General features: G+C 52.5%; 1 protein-coding gene across 20 annotated transcripts in view; it reads right to left on the bottom strand.

Annotated features, from left to right (window-relative positions):
* Positions 1-20,560, bottom strand: part of CUL9 (cullin 9) — a 51,765-nt gene that overhangs the window by 27,180 nt on the left and 4,025 nt on the right. For 13 of the 20 annotated variants that reach the window (XR_010388611.1, XR_010388612.1, XR_010388613.1 and 10 more), the window contains exons 3-11: positions 17,174-17,435; positions 16,652-16,831; positions 15,166-15,285; positions 14,140-14,331; positions 13,505-13,581; positions 6,174-6,234; positions 4,444-5,052; positions 3,472-3,626; positions 2,564-3,097 (exon numbers count right to left, since the gene is read on the bottom strand). Coding sequence is in view for 17 of the 20 variants with exons in the window: in XM_064509864.1 (XP_064365934.1) it covers positions 2,564-3,097; positions 3,472-3,626; positions 4,444-5,052; positions 6,174-6,234; positions 13,505-13,581; positions 14,140-14,331; positions 15,166-15,285; positions 16,652-16,831; positions 17,174-17,435 (2,190 nt within the window). In the remaining 3 variants the exon portion in view is untranslated. Of the gene's footprint in view, positions 1-2,563; positions 3,098-3,471; positions 3,627-4,443; positions 5,053-6,173; positions 6,235-6,754; positions 7,052-13,504; positions 13,582-14,139; positions 14,332-15,165; positions 15,286-16,651; positions 16,832-17,173; positions 17,436-20,560 lie in introns of those variants that run through there. The other 7 variants (XM_064509865.1, XM_064509866.1, XM_064509872.1 and 4 more) reach the window with 7 other exon arrangements.

Genomic DNA, 20,560 nt, shown 5'->3' with positions numbered 1-20,560 from the left:
AGACACCTTGAGACATTCCGCCTTGTCTAGTAGACAAGTCACCCCAATGGTCTCTGATGCTGCAAATCCAGCTATTCTTATATCTAACATGTTCTGCCTCTTTCTGCCTACTGGAATCTCTTCTCCTGAAGGAATCTTTTTGGTACTAGATCACCATCACCTGGCAAGTAAGACCTGTCCATGGGATCATTTCTTTCTACTTCACCAGTCTAATATCCTCCATACCATGAGACTTTCTTCCTCTTCAACAGCATTAGGTCTGTTAGCCTGGAGGTGGGACCACACTATGCCACCATCAAGGTATCATTGACAAAATTCTCTGTGGCTCCAAGAGATGCTCCTTTTCCCTAGTGGCGATGTGTGCAAGCAGTGAAGGCATCTCATGTGCCTACTATAGTCCTCATGAAGGACAGAGGCCAAGTTCTGTCCTAGAGGGATGGGGAACAAGCACAGAAAGGCTGGTACCTAGGCTCTCTGAAGAAGAAAACAGCATCTAAGCAGAAAGAGAACCCAGTAACAGTGAGTACATGTTTAAAAACATGGCAGGAAAAAAATGTATGTTGCTGCTTCATTGAGCTCTCTTTGGAGTTACACCAATGCTACCAGGACTCCAAAATGCTGGAGAGCTGAAGAGGTAAGATACCAAGAGACTTTAAAAAAGCACCAACTAGAAATTGAGCTAAACTGTACACACAACGCCTGTTAGTCTTCAATGAATCCCTGACCAAAACTAGTTAGGCACCAACTGTCAACTGAAAGAAGTCATAGAAAGATAGAACTGAAGGACCAGAGACAACACAACTTTGCATCTGTGTCGAGAGGCAAAGAAAGCAAGAGAAAATGGAGAACACAGGCAAGAAGAGAGGAAACATAAGACAGACTCTCATTGGCTAGCCACAAGGAGAAATGAAAAATGCATGTAAACACATGTCTTTGCACACGGGAGACTGACAGCAAGACTCAAGAAGGATGAGCCTCAAAAGCAGAACAAATCCAAAAGGAAAGGATGAAAACTTTAGCTGAGACCAGGGAGAAGCAGTTCTTGTAACTAGGACTCACTAGGACAAGCTGGTTGCTAGCAGGTAAGCTGTCAATACAAAGCAAATATAATACGTGAGACTGGAAAGATCCTAAGAGGAGTGGAGACAAAAATCAAGTTTCCTTTCAAAGAGAGAGTGATAGCAAAGGTCTAGAAAAACCAAAGATGATCAAGAGATGACATTACAAAGATGATTTTGAGATGTCTGATTCCTGGCATCTCTCCATGGAAAGAAAACTCCTCGAATGATGCGACTTAAAAGTTCTGACTTAACTCTGGGAGGCTACTACAGACACATACATGGATACGAACATAGGGAACACACAGGGAGACAGGTAAAGATGAAGGTGGTCAAAGACTGCATCATCACAAGCAGTTAACTTCTGAGACAGACTAGAGGGCAAGCACTACTAATTGGTATAGAAACTGCCAACAAACTTCTTCACTGGCTATTTATTACCATTTCAATCTGGTTTTGTCAGTAGTAGGAGCTTTACAGAAAGCACCACTACTGAAAATAAGCCTGGGTGGAGCAACTGCAAGTTGATTCAGCTTAAATAGAAAAATAAAAGCAAAGGGAGAAACCCAATGACCTGTTCGACTAAAGGCACTAGAGCGCAACAGTGTATAAAAAAAGCCTCTGAAATTTGTATCACATGTAACAGGAAAAAAAGCTTGCAAGAAAGGATCTAGATGCTCTTTTCAAAGGGCTTAGTTACATTAACAGTAAGAGCAACTAAGAGCTTGTAAGAAATGGAAAACAATTTTAGAAAAATTCATATCTTAGAGATCAAGTATTACAAGGACAAATAGAGATGCAGCAGGAATTTGCAATCTTTATAGACTGGGTTATAAAAGATATTACACTGTAAAAAGTTTTTCAGACACTTAAGTAAAAAAAGAACAGATACATAGCAGTTGTTCAATAGAGGGACTGCAATGAAAAATAATCTATGTATGGTCCAAAACTAGAAGAGTATTCTACTTGAATATTCAAAAGAAAAAAAAAAATCAAAGCAAAATTTGATGTTCCAAAGGACATTTTCAAGGGAGGAAATAGACCCTGGCACCTATTCACAGATCAAAAGACACAGCTGGGTAGGGTGTGTCCAAACTAGTGAGAACAGCAGCATAAGTACTGCCACTCAGGTGCCAAGGCTTAAGACCCTAGAGCACCTCTTGCTGCTTTACTTACTTGTGAGCTAGCCTGCTCCCAAACCACCCCCAAGATTGAATACAGGCCAGGGACGACTGCTAGGAGGTACCATATAGTCCCCTGTTTTGGAGGCTTAAACAATCTTAGCAGGACAGACTGGACTAAACCAAACCAGCTCATGTCAGGATCCTATTCTCTGGCTGAGAGGTGTCTTCTTTGCTAGGGCTGAAGTAATTGGAGTTGAAATTATATTATATCTATTGTCCGATTTCCAGAGCACAAATATGTGATTAGCAAAACACTGAAGAGTCACCCCTGTTACTGCCCTCTCTGCTACCCTCACGAGGCTACCTCCACCAGTGACCTACCTGCACTGCATGAGTGCCATTAGTGCTCTGGCAAAACTCGCCTTCATCCCCAGCTCTCACATCACCACAGTCCTCCAGCATACGCACCCGCATGCCGCGCACCAGGTTTGCCTGCACATACTCCACGTAGCTGCTGCGGCTGGAGAAGTCTGATGGGGTCAGGAAGGCACAACCCTGCTTTTTCTGGGGACCATGATTTGCAGCAAGCATAGACACTGGAGCAGCAGGGCAGGCTGGAGCCTTGGGCTGGAAGATGGAGCAGGCGGTGCGAGGCTGCATCCTCTGCGGGGACAGCAGCTCCGGCTTGTGCCTGTGGTCCCAGCCCATCACGTGCACCATACCCAAAATGAGGTTTGTCATCGCCATGCTGAACTCAAACTCCTGCTTCACACAGCTCCTCTCCCCACCGAGCAAGCTGGGCGCGGCACAATCCTGCGGCTCCCCTCCCTGCTCCGCGCCACTGCTGAGCTTGTCCACGAGAGAAGTGACACACAGGTAGCGCTTCACCAGGGCGAACAGCAGCTTCCCAGGGATCTGCAAGAGGCACAGCTGTCAGATCCCCAGCCACCACAGCACCTCTGGCTTGCTCCGAGCCACTAGCTTGTCCTCAGACAGGTTCCCAGGATAGCCTTGGATCAGCGGGCAGCAGCGCAACCCTCTCAGCCCGCCCTCACCTCTCTGCTCAGAGATGAGGGCTCTCCACCAGCTCACCACCTCACGCCAGGCCCAGACCCTTGGCCAGCTCTCCCAACACCTAGTCCTGCTCAGCTGCCCATCACCAACCACCCTCCCTTGTCCCCAGCGAGAAGGACAAGAGCCCCGGCACCCACTCTCCCCCCTCCTGACCCCCCCCCAAAGTCCTCAGGCCTGGGGCTCCCCATACCAGGGCTGACAGGCCCTGCTGCTACCTGGGGAAGGTGAATCCCTTCAAAGGACATGCAGTACTCTTCAGAGGACATCGTCTCAGCAAACAGCTCCAGCAAGGTGTAGCGGCTGTCAAAGTCCATATGCTGCTCGATGCCGTCCTGCTGGCTCAGGGACAGCAGAACATAGGCCCGGCTCCCTGCAGCAACAACAGTAATCTCTCAGGTCCCCAGAGATATCCCTCACACCACCCTGCTATGGTAGACAGATTTTGGCAACCAAGAAACAACTTGCTTTGCTGCTCAGTGTCATCCAGAACTGCATTTTGTCCTTTGATCTGGATTGGCAACATTTTGTTCCGCTAAATAAAACTGCATTTTTTCACCCCTAAAGCTCTGAGATTCCCTGAAAAACAGCAGCTCCAAATAACTGACTCTAGAACAGGGGTCCAGGTAAGAAAAACACTCAGTCTTAACCTGCATCAGTCCCCCATCTGCCCCACGAGCTTTGGCACTGCAGCAGGGAAAGCCACACAGCTCTTGCTAGACACACCACCACCTCCACTAGCCTACAGGCTCCTTCTGAGTGCACCTGAGCCACAGTAAGGACTTCTGAGCCTTGTCAGCTCCTCTCAAACGAGGTGAGTGGGTGAGAAGCAGCTGAGCCTGCTCCTACCCATCAGGGCCTGAGGAGAGGCTCCCGGCCAAGAACAGGGCAGAGCCTCTCCAGTTGACAGCATGCAGCAGAGACGTCCTGATGCTCTGCCACCCTCCTTGGACCAGCGGGCCACCTCCAAACAGCTCATCAGCATCCCAGCTCAGGAACTTGTCAAGGAAAAGAGCTCTCAAACCTGCCTTCTCTTAGAGCACCCCAGACGACTACACCCAAGGCAGCCACTTGCAGAGCACAGGCTTGTTCTCCCCCTTTTGCCAACCAGCCCCAAGAGGCTCCATTTCCTAGAAGTCCCAGGCCTACAAAAGGACCAGCACTGCTCAACAACCTGGCAGCACCCCCACCTGCATCATGCGAAGCCAGAGCCCTCAGCATCTTGCCAGCACTGCGGCGGATTTGCTTCTCCTTGTGGCACAGCATCTTCATCAGCAGGTCGAGGGCTCCCGTCTCCTTGAAGGCACCCGTCAGCGAGCCAATGCTGGCATACGCGCTCAGCACGTGGATAGTGTTGAGGATGGAGGACTCAGGAGCCCCGGTCCCAGCCATCTGCCGGACAGCTCGCTGCACCAGGCTCCTGACATCAGCCTTCATCTCCAGCAGCGACGCTTCGTCCAGCACGACATCGGCAGGGAACGGGCTGGGCGCCTTCTCCTCTTTTACCCACCGCCCGTCCAGCTTCCTCTTGCCCAGCAGCACTGGGCAGCTGGCGCAGACCTCTTCTGCTGACATCCACATCAGGATGTTCTCCGGCTTGGTTTCCGCACAAGAGCCACTGCTGCTGCCTGCTGCTCTCTCCTCCAAGCTAACGATGCTCCACCGGATCAGATACTCGGGGTGGCCATCGTGGCCTTGCCGCTGCCGCAGCAGCTCCTCCGGGTAGGCCTGCAGCTTGGGTCCCAGGTGCACAAGCAGGTTGCCATTACGCCTCTCGCTCACCATGACAGCAAACGTGTCTGCAGAGACAGAGGGAAAGGAGGAGTGAGTGCTGGGGGAAGGTGGCTGAGGCACAGGCTTTGATCCTGTGATCCTGCACCCAGAATAAAGCCCCAAAGGAAACCTCACTTGACAGAAGCTTGTGTCCCCCCTGAAATAATGAGCAAATGTATCACATACAAACCCTGTGCCCAGCATTACTGGCACACACAGAGATAAGCTCTCCCTGCAAAGCCTCAGAGGCAAAAAAAGCCCATCCAAATCCCCTCCATAAGACAGCAAATAAAGATCGAAGAATTGGCTCCTGCTCACAACTCTGCCATTGTGACACAACCCTGCACAAGTCGCTGCTTTCTAAGTTCTCTTTTCTCTCCCAACATTTAACATTCACGTGTCTACTCAGACTGCAAAGTCTCCTAGGGCTCAAAGGTTCAGACAGAGACTCTCTCACTGCAGAGCTGTAGAACCCAGCATGAGTCACCAGCTTGTGAAGAAAATAACTAGCAATTTCTCAGGTCCAGCTTATATCCATCAAATCACATCATTATATCTAAGAGTCACTCAGTATTTCCTTCCTGGCCTCCTCTCAAATATTCTTTGTCTTTAAAAGGTTTAGTCAACAGGCAAATTCACCAAAATGAGGAGCTGCTACTCTTTGTTGCCTGATTGTGCCATGTATCTTAGGGCTACAGATAAGAAGCCGCGACACTTCTCTGCTTCATTTATGCAAAAATAAGCTTGAAATAACTTGTTGTCCAAGACTGGGTGCCAGCAGTTAGCTGGCCAACTGCAGACAATGCTGCACATAACAGAGTGACTTCATTACTACACAGCATGCCAGATCAGAGTCTGATAAGAAAAGTAGTTTCCCAGAAGAGCCCATGCAGATGGTAATGGAGATACACAAACAGGCCCTCTTGTGGTCACTTACACACATAGGCAAGAGAAGCAATGAAGGGACATGCTGTTCAGCTGATGGTAATAAAAGTCTTCTTTTTTTAAAAAAAGTTATTCCATGTAGGAAATTGTCTATCCACACACAACTGAAAAGGAGGTTCCATCCAAAGATGATGCTAGGCACACTCAAAAAGGTTTTCCAGGGCAAGAAGAAAGCCTGAACGCCCTGGAGATTCATACTTACCTTCAATTGTGTCTTCCTTGGGGTCAGCAGAGAGCACAACTGGGATCTTCTTGCAGCCTCCCTGTAAGAGAAGGCCCAAGTTATTCTCCTGTGCTTTGCAACAATGTTTAGATGCTCTGCCACAAACCAAACAGCTGTTTTCCCTGACTGTGCTTGACAGCACACAAAGGCATTCTCTACTCTAAGAGGTTCACTTAAAATAAAAAACCCAGTAAAAGGAAAGTCAAAATTGATATGAAGCATTATTCTGCTTGAGAAGACTCACTTCACCCCATCTCCACATCTTAGCATTTAGCACAACAATGAACACCCTCTTTACAACACAGCTATCCAAAAAGGCTCAGAAGAATTTGTAGCAGGGGAGGGGAGAATTTGGATTTAGGGCATCCGAATAAGTGGCTGTAACATGTATGACAAGCGTGACATACTAGAACTTTGCCAGGACAACACAGAGCTAAGTAACTGCACTGCTTATACATATACGTTAAAATATATCCCCGGCACAGGGGAAAGTGGACTCCTCATCAGACCGCGGTTCTCGCGGGACGCCCCGAGGTACCGCCGCGCCTCTCCTCCCCCACCGTTAACGGCCCGAGGCGACGACGCAGCCAAGGCCCGCGGCCACCTCTGTCAAGGGCGGCGCGAAGCGGCGCTGAGCCAGACCCCAGCCCGCTCCTTCCCCCACCACGAGGAGAAGGGACGAGAAGCTGAATCGCGACCTACACGGTTGGTTAATTCCTTCCTTCCTACCGTCGCCCTGCCGCTTCCGGGTCACCGCCGCGCATGGCCGCACAAACCGCAGCCGCTACGGGGAGCGGCAAGGACCAAGCCACCTCGCAGCAGTGCGCCTGCGCATTCCGCATCCGCGCGGGACGGGGCGGGGCAGGGTGAACGCTCCGCGTGTGCTCGCGCCTGCGCTCTGTTGTCGCGCTCCTGGGGCGCGGCGCCGGGCAAAGGGGGATGGGGTGCGCAGCGCCTCCCGCGTTCGAGAACCTTCTCGCGGTCGGTGCCCCTTTTCTGCTCCCCGCTACTCCGCAGGGCTCCGCGCAGCCCAGGGGGCCCCGGCCGGCCGGCCGGCCCCAGCGCCTCCACAGGCCCTGGGGTGTGAGCCCTCGTCCGGGCGGGCCTGGTCACAGCCCTAGGTGGGTGCTGAGGTTCAGTGGACGCCCCTGTCGTGGGGGTGCCCTGTGGCCCGGACTCTGCTGTGCCTGTGCTGCTGTGCTGCTTCGAGGCCTGGAGAGTTTATTTGTCTCATGTCTCACTTGTCACAGGGCTCCTTCCCTGCTGTGGTACCTGCACACCTGGAACAGGCGTGAGGGACAGAGAAAAAACATAGTATGCCCTGTTTATCCCAACTAGTAACTAGCAAAGATGAACAACTGTGGAAGAGTGCATCTGCAAGACCTCAAGATGTTGCGTTACACCACATTGATGTGGTTGGTCCAGTGGCTTCTAAATTCTGTTAAAGGCTGTTGCAGGGTGGATAAGAGCAAGGCTGAAAGTCACCATGCTAGGTCAGCATGAGCATTACCACAGGCTCAGTGTTGACCAAAGTTGCAGATGGCCAGTCCAACATCCAGGCTGGGGTTCCTGGAATAATCAAATATTCATTCCCTCAGTGCACCTTACTTGGCTTACTTCAGCAGAAACTGAGCTCTCAGCAGATTTTGGGTTGGAAGTGGCATTTTCTCACTGTTGCTAGATAGGCATTTGGAAGCAATTGACCCCAGTTGCATACACTTCTGCCAGTTTCCAGTTTTTTTCTTGTTTTTTTTTTTTTCTGAGCTATAACACCCATATCATAAATCTAAATTTTTATCCTTTGCCCATATTTCCCTTCATTGGTGGGATTTGTAGGTGCAGTCACCTACAAATCCAGTAGGCATAGGTTTCTGTCCATCTGGTCTATTAACATTTGTTTTGATTATAAACAAACATTAAAGACTGAACAGATGAGAGAGTCTGCTTTCTCATTTGATCCCAGAGCAAGTCCATGTACATGTCCAAGCTCATTTCTACACCAGTACTAACACAACTGATTAGGCATTTCCCATATTTTACAATAAAGATGAGCGATTATTTTTAAAAATACAATTGCAACTAGCAGGAAAATGGTGGACTGGATAAACAGGTGCAGTGCTGCATCAGCTGGGGGGGGACATCCTCTAAAACTTTCATGCTGTACTGTTAAATGTTTGCCTTTCCCTGCCAACCTCATGACATCTCCATTATTAGACATAGCCTCAGTTGATACTATTGATCCTCCCTTTCCACAATCCCTTGGATGCTCTTGAAATCTTTCTGTGTTTTCCATTAGCATATCTCATGTTCCTTTCCCATTAATCGCCAAAGTGACATTAAAATTTAAGGGATCAAACTGGTATTTAGTTAGATCAGACTTTGCCTTTGTAAGTCACTTCATCTCCTGTTGAGCTAAACATGGTTATTTTTGCACTAATGGGGTGGGGGGACAGGGGACTGACTTCCTAAACGCCACACAGCTATGTAAAAGCTGATACAGCATGCACAACTAGCTGTTCTAATCTATTCTGGTCAGCAATTTGGTGCATGTACTGCACCTGCAACAGTGCTGCGTTTAATGTCACAAATGTGGTGATAATGCCCTACAGTGGGAAATGCAACCTGACACCCAGCTGTTAACATCAAAAGGCAACATCCCATAGCCAAAACCCATCACCAAGGATCACTGGCAGTGACCAGACAGGGCACAGGGGTCTTGTCTGTGCTGCTGAAACCTTTTATGTGGGTATTTGTGTGCCCTGCTTCAGTGTGAATGGTCTTGGCCTGATGGTTTTCATACCAGGCTTAGTCTCATCCTAAAAATAAAGGCTATGTCTTGCCCTGTGTTGGGAGTATTATATGGCATGCACAGACCTCTGCGTACAAGTAGAGTGGGGTTACTTGTGCTGATGTTGGTTTTGTGGTGCTGAATCACAGCAAACAGCCACGTAGGAGTGCCAAGCATGGGGCAGGCTTGCTGCAGTGAAATGTGGAAGTGAAGCACCTCCCCTTCTGACAGGGGAGCTGCGTTTTACTCCTGACCACCTTCCATACAATCCTTCTTGTTCTGCTACACTGGGATATGTTTACTCCAAACTGCACTGTGAGCAATTGTGCAGTTCCTCTGCCATGCATCGTTCCATTGGTGCTAAGCCTTCCTTACATCATACAAAAAAAACACGGTACCTGGTCCAGGACCTGGCACTACACAGGGCTATAGTTACATTATTAGCTGGGATACTGGTGGCCCAGCAGCACTGACTCCCTTTGGTCGCCAACAAGTGAGGTTTCCTTCCCATCTTTAAGCACGTTACTGATCCCCCACGTGCCATAACCTAGCTTTTAGGGGCCAACTGACATCTGCCCTCAACCTGGCTTTAAGTAATGCCTCTCCAGTCTGGGCTTCGAGTATTGCCTTATCTTCTCATGGCTGTTTTCTGCAGAGAATATAATAGCCTTGGTGCTGGGCCTCACAGTGACAAAGGTAATGGAATGGGGAGGGAAGAAGAGAAATTACCTGTTTTTCAGTTAAGAACTGGACCAGGTGCTTGACAGTATCAGGGCAGGGCGGGGGTGGGGTGTTGCTCTGCCCGCATGCTTTCAACTACTTTATTTTACAGTACAGTTCATTCTTTCTCTTGCTCAGAGGCCTGGGGATGGTACAGCACATGCCACTGCATCTGAACACACCGAGCCTATGGTACCAGCTGCATAACATCTCCCACAGCAAGAGGGCCTTGGCCAGCATCAGAGTAAGTCCCGTATCAGGTAAACAGTTCTTTAAACAATACCTAAGCAGCAGTATCTTCATACAAAACTCTTCTACCTGTCCTGCAGCCTCCTTTGCCACTACTAAAAACTACTGCTGTCCTCCTTTTATTCATGGTAGTTCATCAATATATAATCCACTTGAGGCCAGGTCAAGGGACTGTCTGTTCTTTGATGTTACAATGGCAAAAAATTCCTTTTGCTTGGCCTTAGTTACTGCATGTTCTAAGCAACTTTGGGCCCCTTAAGCAACCTGCTGTTTCCCCTCCATGTTTTAACTCTTGCTCAAGGTCTTCCTGCTCCTCTGTGTAACCACCTGTGACACAGGGCAGTTGTTTTATACTTCAGAAGTCCCCATTCCTGCTCAACTCCTGGTTGTTACTTCTCTGAACTCATACCATGCTCTGGCAACCAGCACTGTTCCTCAGCTTTCAGAAAGAACAGCCACGACCCCAAATCTGTGCACAAAATGGTAACATTTATTGAAAGAGTAATTTTTTTTAATACAAAAGAAAGCTCTGTACATAGTACTGTGATTACTTCCACATCCTTCCAGAAACACAACCCTGGAAACTGGAAAAAATACCCCCCCCCACACACACACTGATACATACACACACACACTCACTCTCTCATGCACACACACACACACACACAAACCCCAAACCAGTAAAATGAACTAAAAATGTCACCACACGATAAATGCCGTTTCGTCCCTGATAAACAAGTGTTCTTACAAGTCTGCACTTAAATAAAATACACCATTAGCGTTTAACCAGCGGTTGCCTTTAGGGAGCCAGAGAGGGGATGCAGAGCAACACCCTGTAGCAGCAGGGGTGCTCCTGCCACCCCAGCCTGACAGCTCTGCTCCACAGTGCTAGCAAAAGCAAAGCAGAGCAAAGCCAGGCCATGATGATCTGCTGAGGCAAAGTATAACACAAACCCCAACCCCTGTTATTCTTCCTGGGCAAACTCCTAGCTAATCACCCCTGTTTTTTGGAGGCATCACTGAGCAGCCGCCATACACCTAACAATGGCCTGGGGCATTGCACAGCAACCCCATTGCTCCCAGCTGCAGGATATGCAGCACCGTTATGAGCAAGGCTACAAAGAAGAGGCAGCATGCTATACCACCATCACCAGATGGGCCACCCTGCTCCACAAGGGCCCTTCAGAGGCTGCATGGCAGACTAGGGCTGGCAGACCATTCTGGGAGCAGCCTTGGCACAGGGGAACTTGGAAAGGCTCTGTCCATATCTGTGCATTAAGGAATGGCACCAGCTGAGGCTGGGAGTTTGGGAGAGGCTACCTGCATCATGAGCAGACAGAGAGCAGGGATCAGCCCCTCGGAGCCCAGGGAGGAACTGGGGATGCCCACAGCCCCTCAGGCAGTTGTGGGCAGCACTGCTCCAGGCCAAAACAGCCACACGCCCCCAGAGCTGAGATGGATGGGGCTGCCAGGCACCCTGCAAGCCCCTTACTCCAAAGGGGCAGGTTCCCCACTCCTACAGAGCAGCTGCTGCTTCACTTGCCTCCCACCAATTAAGCCTGAAATTACAAGTATGGAGTCCTTAGTGCAGGGAAGAGGAAAACAAGCGTCCAGCTCAGTCCCTAGCACATGCTGGTGGGCAGAGAGTGCAGCTTAAACGCTAATGCTGAAGGAACATTATTCAAGGTTACAATACAAACTCAAAAGCAAGGCCCCTTCCTGTCTCCATGCCCACCCACCCACCCCTCTCCCATCCCCCAGGTACAAACCCCATGAAAACTGTACAGGAGCCAAACTTTTATTCCTTAAAGAATTACATAAATACTGAGTTTAACACTTAGAAAAATAAAGTCATTTTTTTTCAAGGCTTCTTTTGTCTTTAACTTAAAAAAAGTTACAGTAGCTGCTCCTTCCCCTAAGGATTCAGCAGCTCCTCTCACTTGCTCGCTCTCCCTCCAGGGACAGGGCTGGGTAGCAGAGCCACTTGCAGCAACTCCCCTGCAGGAGCAGGCATGCTCCAGCCCTCTTCCCCTAGCCCTGCCATGCCTGCACAGGTGTCACAGCAGCTCCTCCACAGCCTGGGAAAGCCTGTGGGCCACTCTGGTGCCCAGAGGAAGCACCTGCCACCTGCCCAGCAGCTTGGTGCCCCATTGGGCTCTTCTCTTTGACACTTGTGTTGTTTCTCCACCTTGTATCACACAGGAATTTAGGAAGCGCTGGCCAGAGCTGCAAGGGGATGTGGGAGACACCCAGACACATCCCCCTGGACATACAGAGACTGCACTGCTTGTGGCAAGGGCCGAGATGAGAGCGTGGGGCTGGGATGGCCACAGAGCACCCCAAAGGTCTCTGGGGCGTCACTGTGGTCCTAGGCACCCACCGACCGCTTTGGCGGTGTGAGGGTGTCTGCCAGTGGCAGAACAGAGTGGGCTGCAAACCTACTGGACGGCCCAACAAGGAGGCACTGTGGGCCAAGGGCTCACTGTAGTGCATATAGGGGGACGAGGCCACAGGCTGCCGGCAGCATCCTGCCTGAGGAAGCTCCCACCACTGTCCAGAGGGAGCGCGCACAGGCTGAGCCAGAGATGCACATCTGAGCTGACTGCTCTTCCCCAACAAAACCCAGAGCCAGCTGCTGAGGCCAGGATGTGTCACCCCTCCCAAAGGCACATTGCTGAGGCCAGCAGCACAGCCTTAGCCCATGCCGCTTGGGGCTGTGGCCTGTGGGACAGATCCGGGCCTGAGGCGACTCAGAGCATCCTGAAGGAGCCAGAGCCTCTAACTGGGAATGGCCCGCAGTATTTATTTACAGCACAGAGCACGCCCTCCCCACGAGGGACAAGTTTCTTTGGCTGGCGTGAGAAAAGCACAGCTATCGCAGCATCCAAACGCCCCGAAGCCCTGCACGGCCCCAGTGCAGCTCCACCCCTGGTGTGGGTCCAGCAGCCCCACACACGTGCCTGTGTGTTTGGGGAGGGCAGGGTGTGTGTGTGTGTGCGTGCGCGTGTATGTGTGTGTGTGCGCGTATGTGTGTGGGTGAAGGAAACGTGAAAAGGCAACAATAAATAACTGGTGCAGTCTGTACGAGAAGGAATTGCTGCCGGCACCGGCATAATGGGCCAGGGACGGCACAAGGCCAGCAGCAGAGGCCTCAGTCACTCTTGGTGCCATGTGAGGTGTCCAAGTTGACCACCTGCAGCTCCGTCAGGCTGCTGCCACTGCTGCTCTGCTGCCCGATGACAGCCATCTAGAGAGAGAAGGGAGGAGCAAGCACTGGGGGGTGGCATGCCCTCAGATCAGGCACACCAGCAGCCAGGGTGGCATCGTCCCTCCTGGGCACCTGATCAAGGAGGATGAAACCTCCATGCCGAGAGGCAGGTGGAACAGGCAGCATTCCCAGCTCTCAGAGACCTGAGGACTGGCCCTACCCAGGTGCCCAGGTCTGCTTGGATCTGCAAAGGATGTGCAAGCAGGGACAGAGCGGGGTCAACACTGCCCTGTGAGGGGGGCAAGGACACACCCTCAACACCCACAAGCAACGCTCTACACCTACCTGGTGAAGCTGGACAGCTGAGACTGGGATCTGAACAGTGCCTGATGGAGCTGTCAGGAACACTTGGGGGACACTACCTGCCATGGACAGAGGGAAAGCAAGAATGACACCATCCTCTAAGTAGTGCTCCCTCATGGGTCCTTTTCTGAGCCTTTCCCCTGAGCTCTGTGAAGCTTCATAAGGATGAAGGTGCCTGCTTGCATACCTTAAGGCATCCCAGGTGAAAGCCACATGTGCCATTTTTTCCAAATGCTGTGAGAAAAAGGCATAAGCCCCCAATCCAAGTGTCACCTGCATGGGCTTCATTCTGCTTCATCCCCTCACGCAGCCACACATCCTTTCCAGAGGAGCCAGAAGGGCTGCTCCCAGCTCCCTCTGCTACCTGCCCTGTATCCCACCCATCCTGGCAACCCTCACATCTTCACCAGCAAAAGGCTCAAGCAATCCCTTGCACAGGAGAATGATGGGGGAGCTAAAAGCACATCTCAAGCATCACCCTTGCCAGGCCTTGCATGACACAGCTAGGACCACTCAGGAGAAAACCCTTTGGAATAAACATGTAACATTCATATATGTGAAAAAGAGGAAATCAGGGTATCAGAGTACATAGGCAAGCATCACCCCACACAGCTTACCCTGATCCTGGACCTGGCTGTGGGACACTTGCATTGCTGAAGGTGCCTGTGAGAAAGCGTTGAGGACTGCGAGTCCACCATCCGTGAGGCCAGATGTGGGCGCATACATCACCGCATGTGGGCTGGGGTACATCATGTGGCCACCCACAGTGGTTGGCACAGACGACGTCATGATGGTTGCCGGGAGGGTCACTAGCACCAAGACACACATAAGCCACAGGAAAGGAGTCTGCTCCACTTGCACGCCTGCTCAGCATCTCTCCCTCAGCTACTATGCACCCCAAAGGCATGGCACGGCCAGCTCCAGGACACCTTTGGCATACTAGCCTGGAGCAGCAGGGACACCGAGATGCCAGTCTTGTTCTCCCAAGCTCCCAGGCAAAAACCCCAGGCAAAGGGCAGGAGAGCTCAAATCTCTCCCTGTATCAGGATGAGAGGAAGGAAAGGCATGGTGGCCAAATATCCCAGGATCAAATTTAACCTAAGATACATGTTTCCTAACAAAGCTTTAATAAAGCTGCTGAACTAGGTTGAGCCCACATCTGGGCACCTGAACTTGGATTTTGCTGATGACAGAGCTGTCCTCTGCACGTACAGTAAAAATCTCAAGTGAACACAAGCCAATGCCTTGTGCTAGGGGCAGTGCTGGCTCACTTAGCCCTCAGAAACCATCTGGGAACTGGGAAGACTACAGCAGCCTGTTCCCCAGCTACATGCTGCAAATAAGAGCAGGTGACGAATCTGGAAAGGCTCAGCAACCCCATGCGAGATGCCCTATGCACAGCAACATCTATCTAGATGTAGCATAGCCAGCCCCAGAGGCTGGCAACAGGAAAAGGAAGACTGTTTCCAGACACATTAATTTGGGGATAAATACCCCCAGGAAGCTGTCAGAAAGGCTGGGATAGAACTGGACTGAGAGAAGAGTTCTGGGCAGCGAGCAGACACAAGGTCTATCAGTGGAGGTTGTTATCAGCAGCAGTTAGGAAGGAAGACAGAATATGGTTATCGTAATGTACTGATTACCTGTTCCACTGGAAGAGGTCTGCGTAAGGTCAGTGCTGCTGTCACTAGAGGGGGACGTCTGCTGCGGTGCCTGGTGCACCTGGATCGCCTGGACTGGAACCTGCTGAGCCATAGTACCACCTGGGAAAAGAAAGGAGCCCTTGAGCTTGCAGATCAACGTGGGCACTCTGGGCTTGTGCAGGGGATGCAGAGACCCCACCCCTACTCGCCACCCCAGTCCCATTCAGGCCATGCAGAGCTCTGCAGCCTGGCTCTGCCAAGGGCAGCGTGTGGCAGAAACAAGACCCTGCCCCAAAACCTGCCCTTTGCTGGTACACAGCAGCCAAGGAGGGGCTGGCTGGCCTGCAGCGCTCCTCCCTGGAAAGGCTGCAGCAGCTTTTCTCCAAATCCCAGGCACAGTTCAAGGATATGTGGGACCCTCCTCACCATTCCTGGATCCACCAGGGCACAGCACAGAAGACACTGGCATGCCAGGAGAAGAGGACTGACCTGGGCCCCCAGTGCTCCCCATGTTCTGCCAAGCAGAACAGAACTTTGTTTTTAGCCAGCATCACAAAAACTGCGAGAGCCCAAATGCCCAGGCCAGCAGGGCCCCACTACCTCCACAGTAAGGCTCAGGTTCTCTCTCCAGAGAGAAGAGCGAGGGATGAGGCCACCTCACCCAGGCTGGGCATCTGCCCATACACTAAACCAGAGACACGCGTTCATTATCCTCACAGCACCTGAGGATCACAAGGGAAAGCCAGCCCCCCTTGTGCAGGACCACATTTTAAGGGCCCCAGGAAAGCACACAGGACAGCAGACTCATCATCTTAGGCACAAACAGGCAGGACACGAGAAATGGTGTCTCCTGGTACCCATTTCACAACTTCCCCCCACACACAACAGAGAGCCTAGCCCTGCGGTCTGAAACCACAGCTGGGAACACTCCAAGCCCTAGCACAACACCTGGACGGCCTTGACTTGGCACAACAAGGAATTCCTATAAGGGAAAATGCACACAAGACAGCACGATGACACCTTTCTTTCCACCACTCTGGGTCTCTGATAACGCATCCCTTGCAATACGGTGTCTGTGTCCAAAAGCAAGGGCAGCTGCTCAGAGCCAAATGCCAGCATGCAAACAACACTCACTGGGCATCTGAGCCCCCACAGTCTCCTTCCATCACTCCTGCTAGCAGCACAGCTCAGCCTTGGTGTGACTCCACCAGCAAACATGTCTCCTCCACTTTCATCAGACCCAGAGTAAACCCTGGGAGCAGAAGATGGACAACCTGTTGCTCCCCTTAGTCTGCATCCTCTAGGATGCTGCTCCTGCCTTCCCACCTCTCCCCCAAGGCCACAGCCAGGGCCTCTTGTGCTCTTCCTCCTCCATACTCCTACCCCTGCTGGGATCAGCTGTCTGGCCAGGGCCTGGCCCCCCTCCACACACACAGGCACCTTCATCCCCCCACCTCAAACAAGAGGAGGAGAAGCGAGTGCTGACCTGTCAGCGACACGATCTGCCCTCCAGCTCTGGCGGGGAAGCGGAAGACTGTCTGCTGTGCCTGCTGCAGCTGTCCAGCCGTACCCGTGACCGCTTGGCCCTGCTGGCTGGAAAGAGCCAGGGAGTGCGGCTGTAACTGAGTGAGAGGAATGGTAGGGGTCCCCGGAGAAAGGGAAGCACCTGCCAAAAGGAGGGAGAAAGAAAGGCTTCATCACAACCAGCTCTTTTCACTTCCTCCCAGCTCCTTGGTGCTGCCCTGGGGTCCCAGCTCAGCTCCCTGCCATCGCACCATTCCCAGCAACAGGGCCAGCTAACAGCGCCCTGGGGGAAACAGTCACTACATGTCCCTTCTCCAGCCTCTGGCTCAGCTGGGCTCGAGCAACAGAGCCCAGCCAGCTTCACCCTACAGCAGCAGCCACTCTGCCTCCACCAGCCACTTGGTGGTCTCTCTCAGGGAGGGCAGCAATGCACTCCAGGTAATGAGATGGATCGACACAGTTCTCAGCCCTGTCAAACACTGACCTGACATGAGGGTGAAGCCAGTAGGTATCTGCATGAGGCCCCCAGATGTCACTGCACTGGCTCCGGTAGTCTTCAGCACTGTTCCATTGGCACTGGTGACAGCATTGGGGCTGATGCTGGCCGACACAGGCGCCAGGTAATTAGTGATGGGAAATGAGGGGCCGCTGCTGACCTGCATGGAGGTCGAGGTGGTGGGGGCTGTCTGGATGGTGGATGTCGTCCCTGGCAGGTTGGTGACGGTGAATGCTGGCTTCAGTGTGTCCTGTGGGATAAGACAAGATGGTGAGAGCTCAGCCCAGGCCCTTGGTCTAGTCAACATCTGCCCACATGGCCTAGCTAGACTCTGTAGGTTGCAATTCTGTGCCAAACCATACCCATAGCCCACTGCAAGCACATGGAGCAGAGAAGAGTCTCTTGAGCAAAGATGAGGAGACTGTGCCCAATAACACAGCATCGGGACAGTTGGAGAGAGCTCAGTGTCAACCTTGGATGCAAGCCCAGGACTGCACAGATCCCCTGAGAAACCTCCTTGCAAGACATCACGGGACAGAGCAATCCTTTCCCTCTCCAGGAACCCAGGAGACCTTTAGGCTGTAAGAAGGGAACAGCTGCTTTTTGGCACCCAAGAGGCAAGAGCAGTCCTTGCACGGACAGACTCAAAAGCAAACGCATCGTCTCCTGTCAGGAATACACACCACTTCCCTTACAGCAGGAAACACATGGCTAAGAGCAAGCCAAGAACTGGCTCTCAAAGGCAGCAGTCAGCCACCCACGGAAAGGGACGATGGAGAGGGGTTCAGCCCAATCCCAAGCACCAGGGATGCCAGCAAGGCCCAAACCCAGCCCTGACAACTGCTTTAGCAGGCTCTGGGCAATGCCTCTGCAAAGCTCTGAGAGCAAAGAAGAAGGGAGAGCATGGCCAAGAGTAAGCACTCGGACCACTAGCAGGAGACAGGCACAATGCAAGTGCTTCCGAGGGATCCCACACATCAGCTACAGCCAGCATACACCATGCTCCTACAAGGAGCACCAATGCTCTATGCCAGGCTGAGGACAGCATCGCCAGGAAAGCCAGGCACCAGGAGCAACAAGGCTCTCCTGGGTCTGGGACCAAGGCAGGAGGATGCAGGGCACCCAGTGCCCCAGTTTCTGCAGCTACAGAGCATGCAGCAGGACATGGCGTGGATCCGCAAGAACCAAGTGAGCCCAGCATGGCTATGAGTGCCCCATGCAGTCAGGCTGCACCTAACATGCCTCCTTCCCCCCAGATCCTCTTTTGGATACTCAGGGTCTTCATGGCCCCTCTCCCATCCTCCTGCTCAGCTAGCATGGATTGTGAAGACACTGTTCCACAAGCTATCATGTGAGCACGTGCCGCAAGGACCTGCTGTCCCGGTGCCCTGCCATGGCCGCCAGCATGCCTGGGAAGGGTTAAGGCTGCTGTGCTCCCACCCCTCCCGCTGCAGGCTGGTGGGCCCATCTCTCCCACGTGCTATGCCTTGTTCCCAGCTTGTCAAGCTGCCAGGAACAAGGAATTCACAGCTCAACGAACAGCTAAAAAAGGGAAGGCAGCCCATTTTGGACAGGGAGAGCCAATCCTGGGCACCCAGCCCTGCCCAGGGCCCAGGGAAGGAGGAGAGTAGAGCCCCTCCACCTTGGCACTACAGTCCCTGTGGTCTGAATTAGAAAAAGCACGTGATAACAGAGCAGAGCTAGGCAGATGCACTTTCCATGAGCTCAACTGCACGTTCCCGCCATCCTACACAGGGCATGGAGGCTGTGGACATCCTCTCCACCCAGATGACAGGGCAGAATCCCCCCACCCAAGGCAGGGGACACACTGTTTCCAGCTGGAAAAGCCAGACTTCCCTCATCTCCGTACCTAGCCCTGCAGCTGAGCACCCCTGAGAGAGAGTCCCCAACCAACCATGGCCCTCAGCATCCCCCCACACTACATCCTCTCAGGGATGGAGGAGGCATCCCAAAAGATCCATGGCACCCTACTCAGGGGATCACCAGGACTCTCTGCAGACGCAAGGGCAAATTCCAGTACAATCATGAAAGCAGAGCTGCTTGGGCAGGAGGCCATGGGAGCAGGCTCTAATCCTGCCCACCCCACACTGTGCCCCAGGTGAGAGCCAAGTTCCTCCCACCTCTGCTGTTTCTCTTCGACTGCAATGATAGCTCTCAGTAGAGAAAGGGAGGTGGGACAGCCCACAGGGCCAGACTCCCATTGCCTTCCCCCACAGCCAGTGTGGGACACCTAGGAGCCCTGGGTACCTTGGCTCCCCCCCAGAGCTCTGCCAAAGCCATGTGCACAGGGCCAGGCAGCAGCAGGATCCAAGACTGCAGCAAAGCCATGGGCCACCCCCAGCTGCAATCACCCAGGGGGCCAGGGACAACTCTGAGGCAGCAGAGCAGCCCTGAAGGCCCTCCCCTTGCTGATCCATCTGCACACCAGCCAACCCCACTCCAGAGCTCACTGTAAGCTCTGGTTTGCAGAACAAGGCCTAAAGGATACATTGCAGAGGGATGCAACACAGCGAGGGGAGATGTCTATATCAAGCCCACATACCCACAGCACCATGAATGCTCAGCAGGAGCGGACCAGAGGGCACGGCCCAGGCCAGTCCAGGTACTGCAGCAGGGCTCCGGGCAGCTCCTCTCTCCATGAGCAAGGCAATCCTGCTCCAGCACCATGGCTCCCATGGGCTGCCTGGGATGATGCTGCTCAGCACGGCCCAAACCCACCGGCCAGCATCATTACAGGGGCATTACAGGAGAATCAGCCTTGGTGGTACATGGGAAAACCCCTCCAGGGCTCTAGCACCTGCCTCATGCTGCAGCTAGGGCAGAAAGCCCCACCTTCCCACCATCCCAAAACAGGTCACCAGATCAGTGCTTTTACTCTGGTCCCAAGCTCTTGAGCTCTCTCCAAAATCTCCTCCCATGCATAGCAGCATTGAAGGGATTACTGGTGGGTGCCGTTTCTTTTGGGGCCTTCAAAAGACCATGTAGGTCAGAGCAAAAAACAGCACTGTCGTTGGGGCATAGCTGCTGTCTTCACAGCACAGCGTCCCCCAGCCCCAGCTGCAACGTGAGCAGTCCAGACACTTGATTCCCTGCCACCTCATCAAACATGGCACCCAGAGCCCAGTCCTGCATACCACCTATCCCTCAGCAGCAACACCAGCCACCTAGCATGGCCCACCCAGAGGCTCCCTTTCCCCTTACAGAGCCCCTTGGTCTGTCTCAACAGGGCTGATCTCCACCAGAGCAGCAAGCCAGGCTCCTGGCCCCATAGTGGCCACAGGGCTCTTCCAGTCCCACACCGAATGCTGGCCATGGCCATGAGGTGCAACCACATATGCCACAGCAGGCATCACA

The sequence above is a fragment of the Dromaius novaehollandiae genome, chromosome 3, assembly GCF_036370855.1.
Source record: "Dromaius novaehollandiae isolate bDroNov1 chromosome 3, bDroNov1.hap1, whole genome shotgun sequence".
NCBI lineage: Eukaryota > Metazoa > Chordata > Aves > Casuariiformes > Dromaiidae > Dromaius > Dromaius novaehollandiae.
Note: the sequence above shows the minus strand (reverse complement) of the source record. Positions and strands in the feature narration are given on the sequence as shown.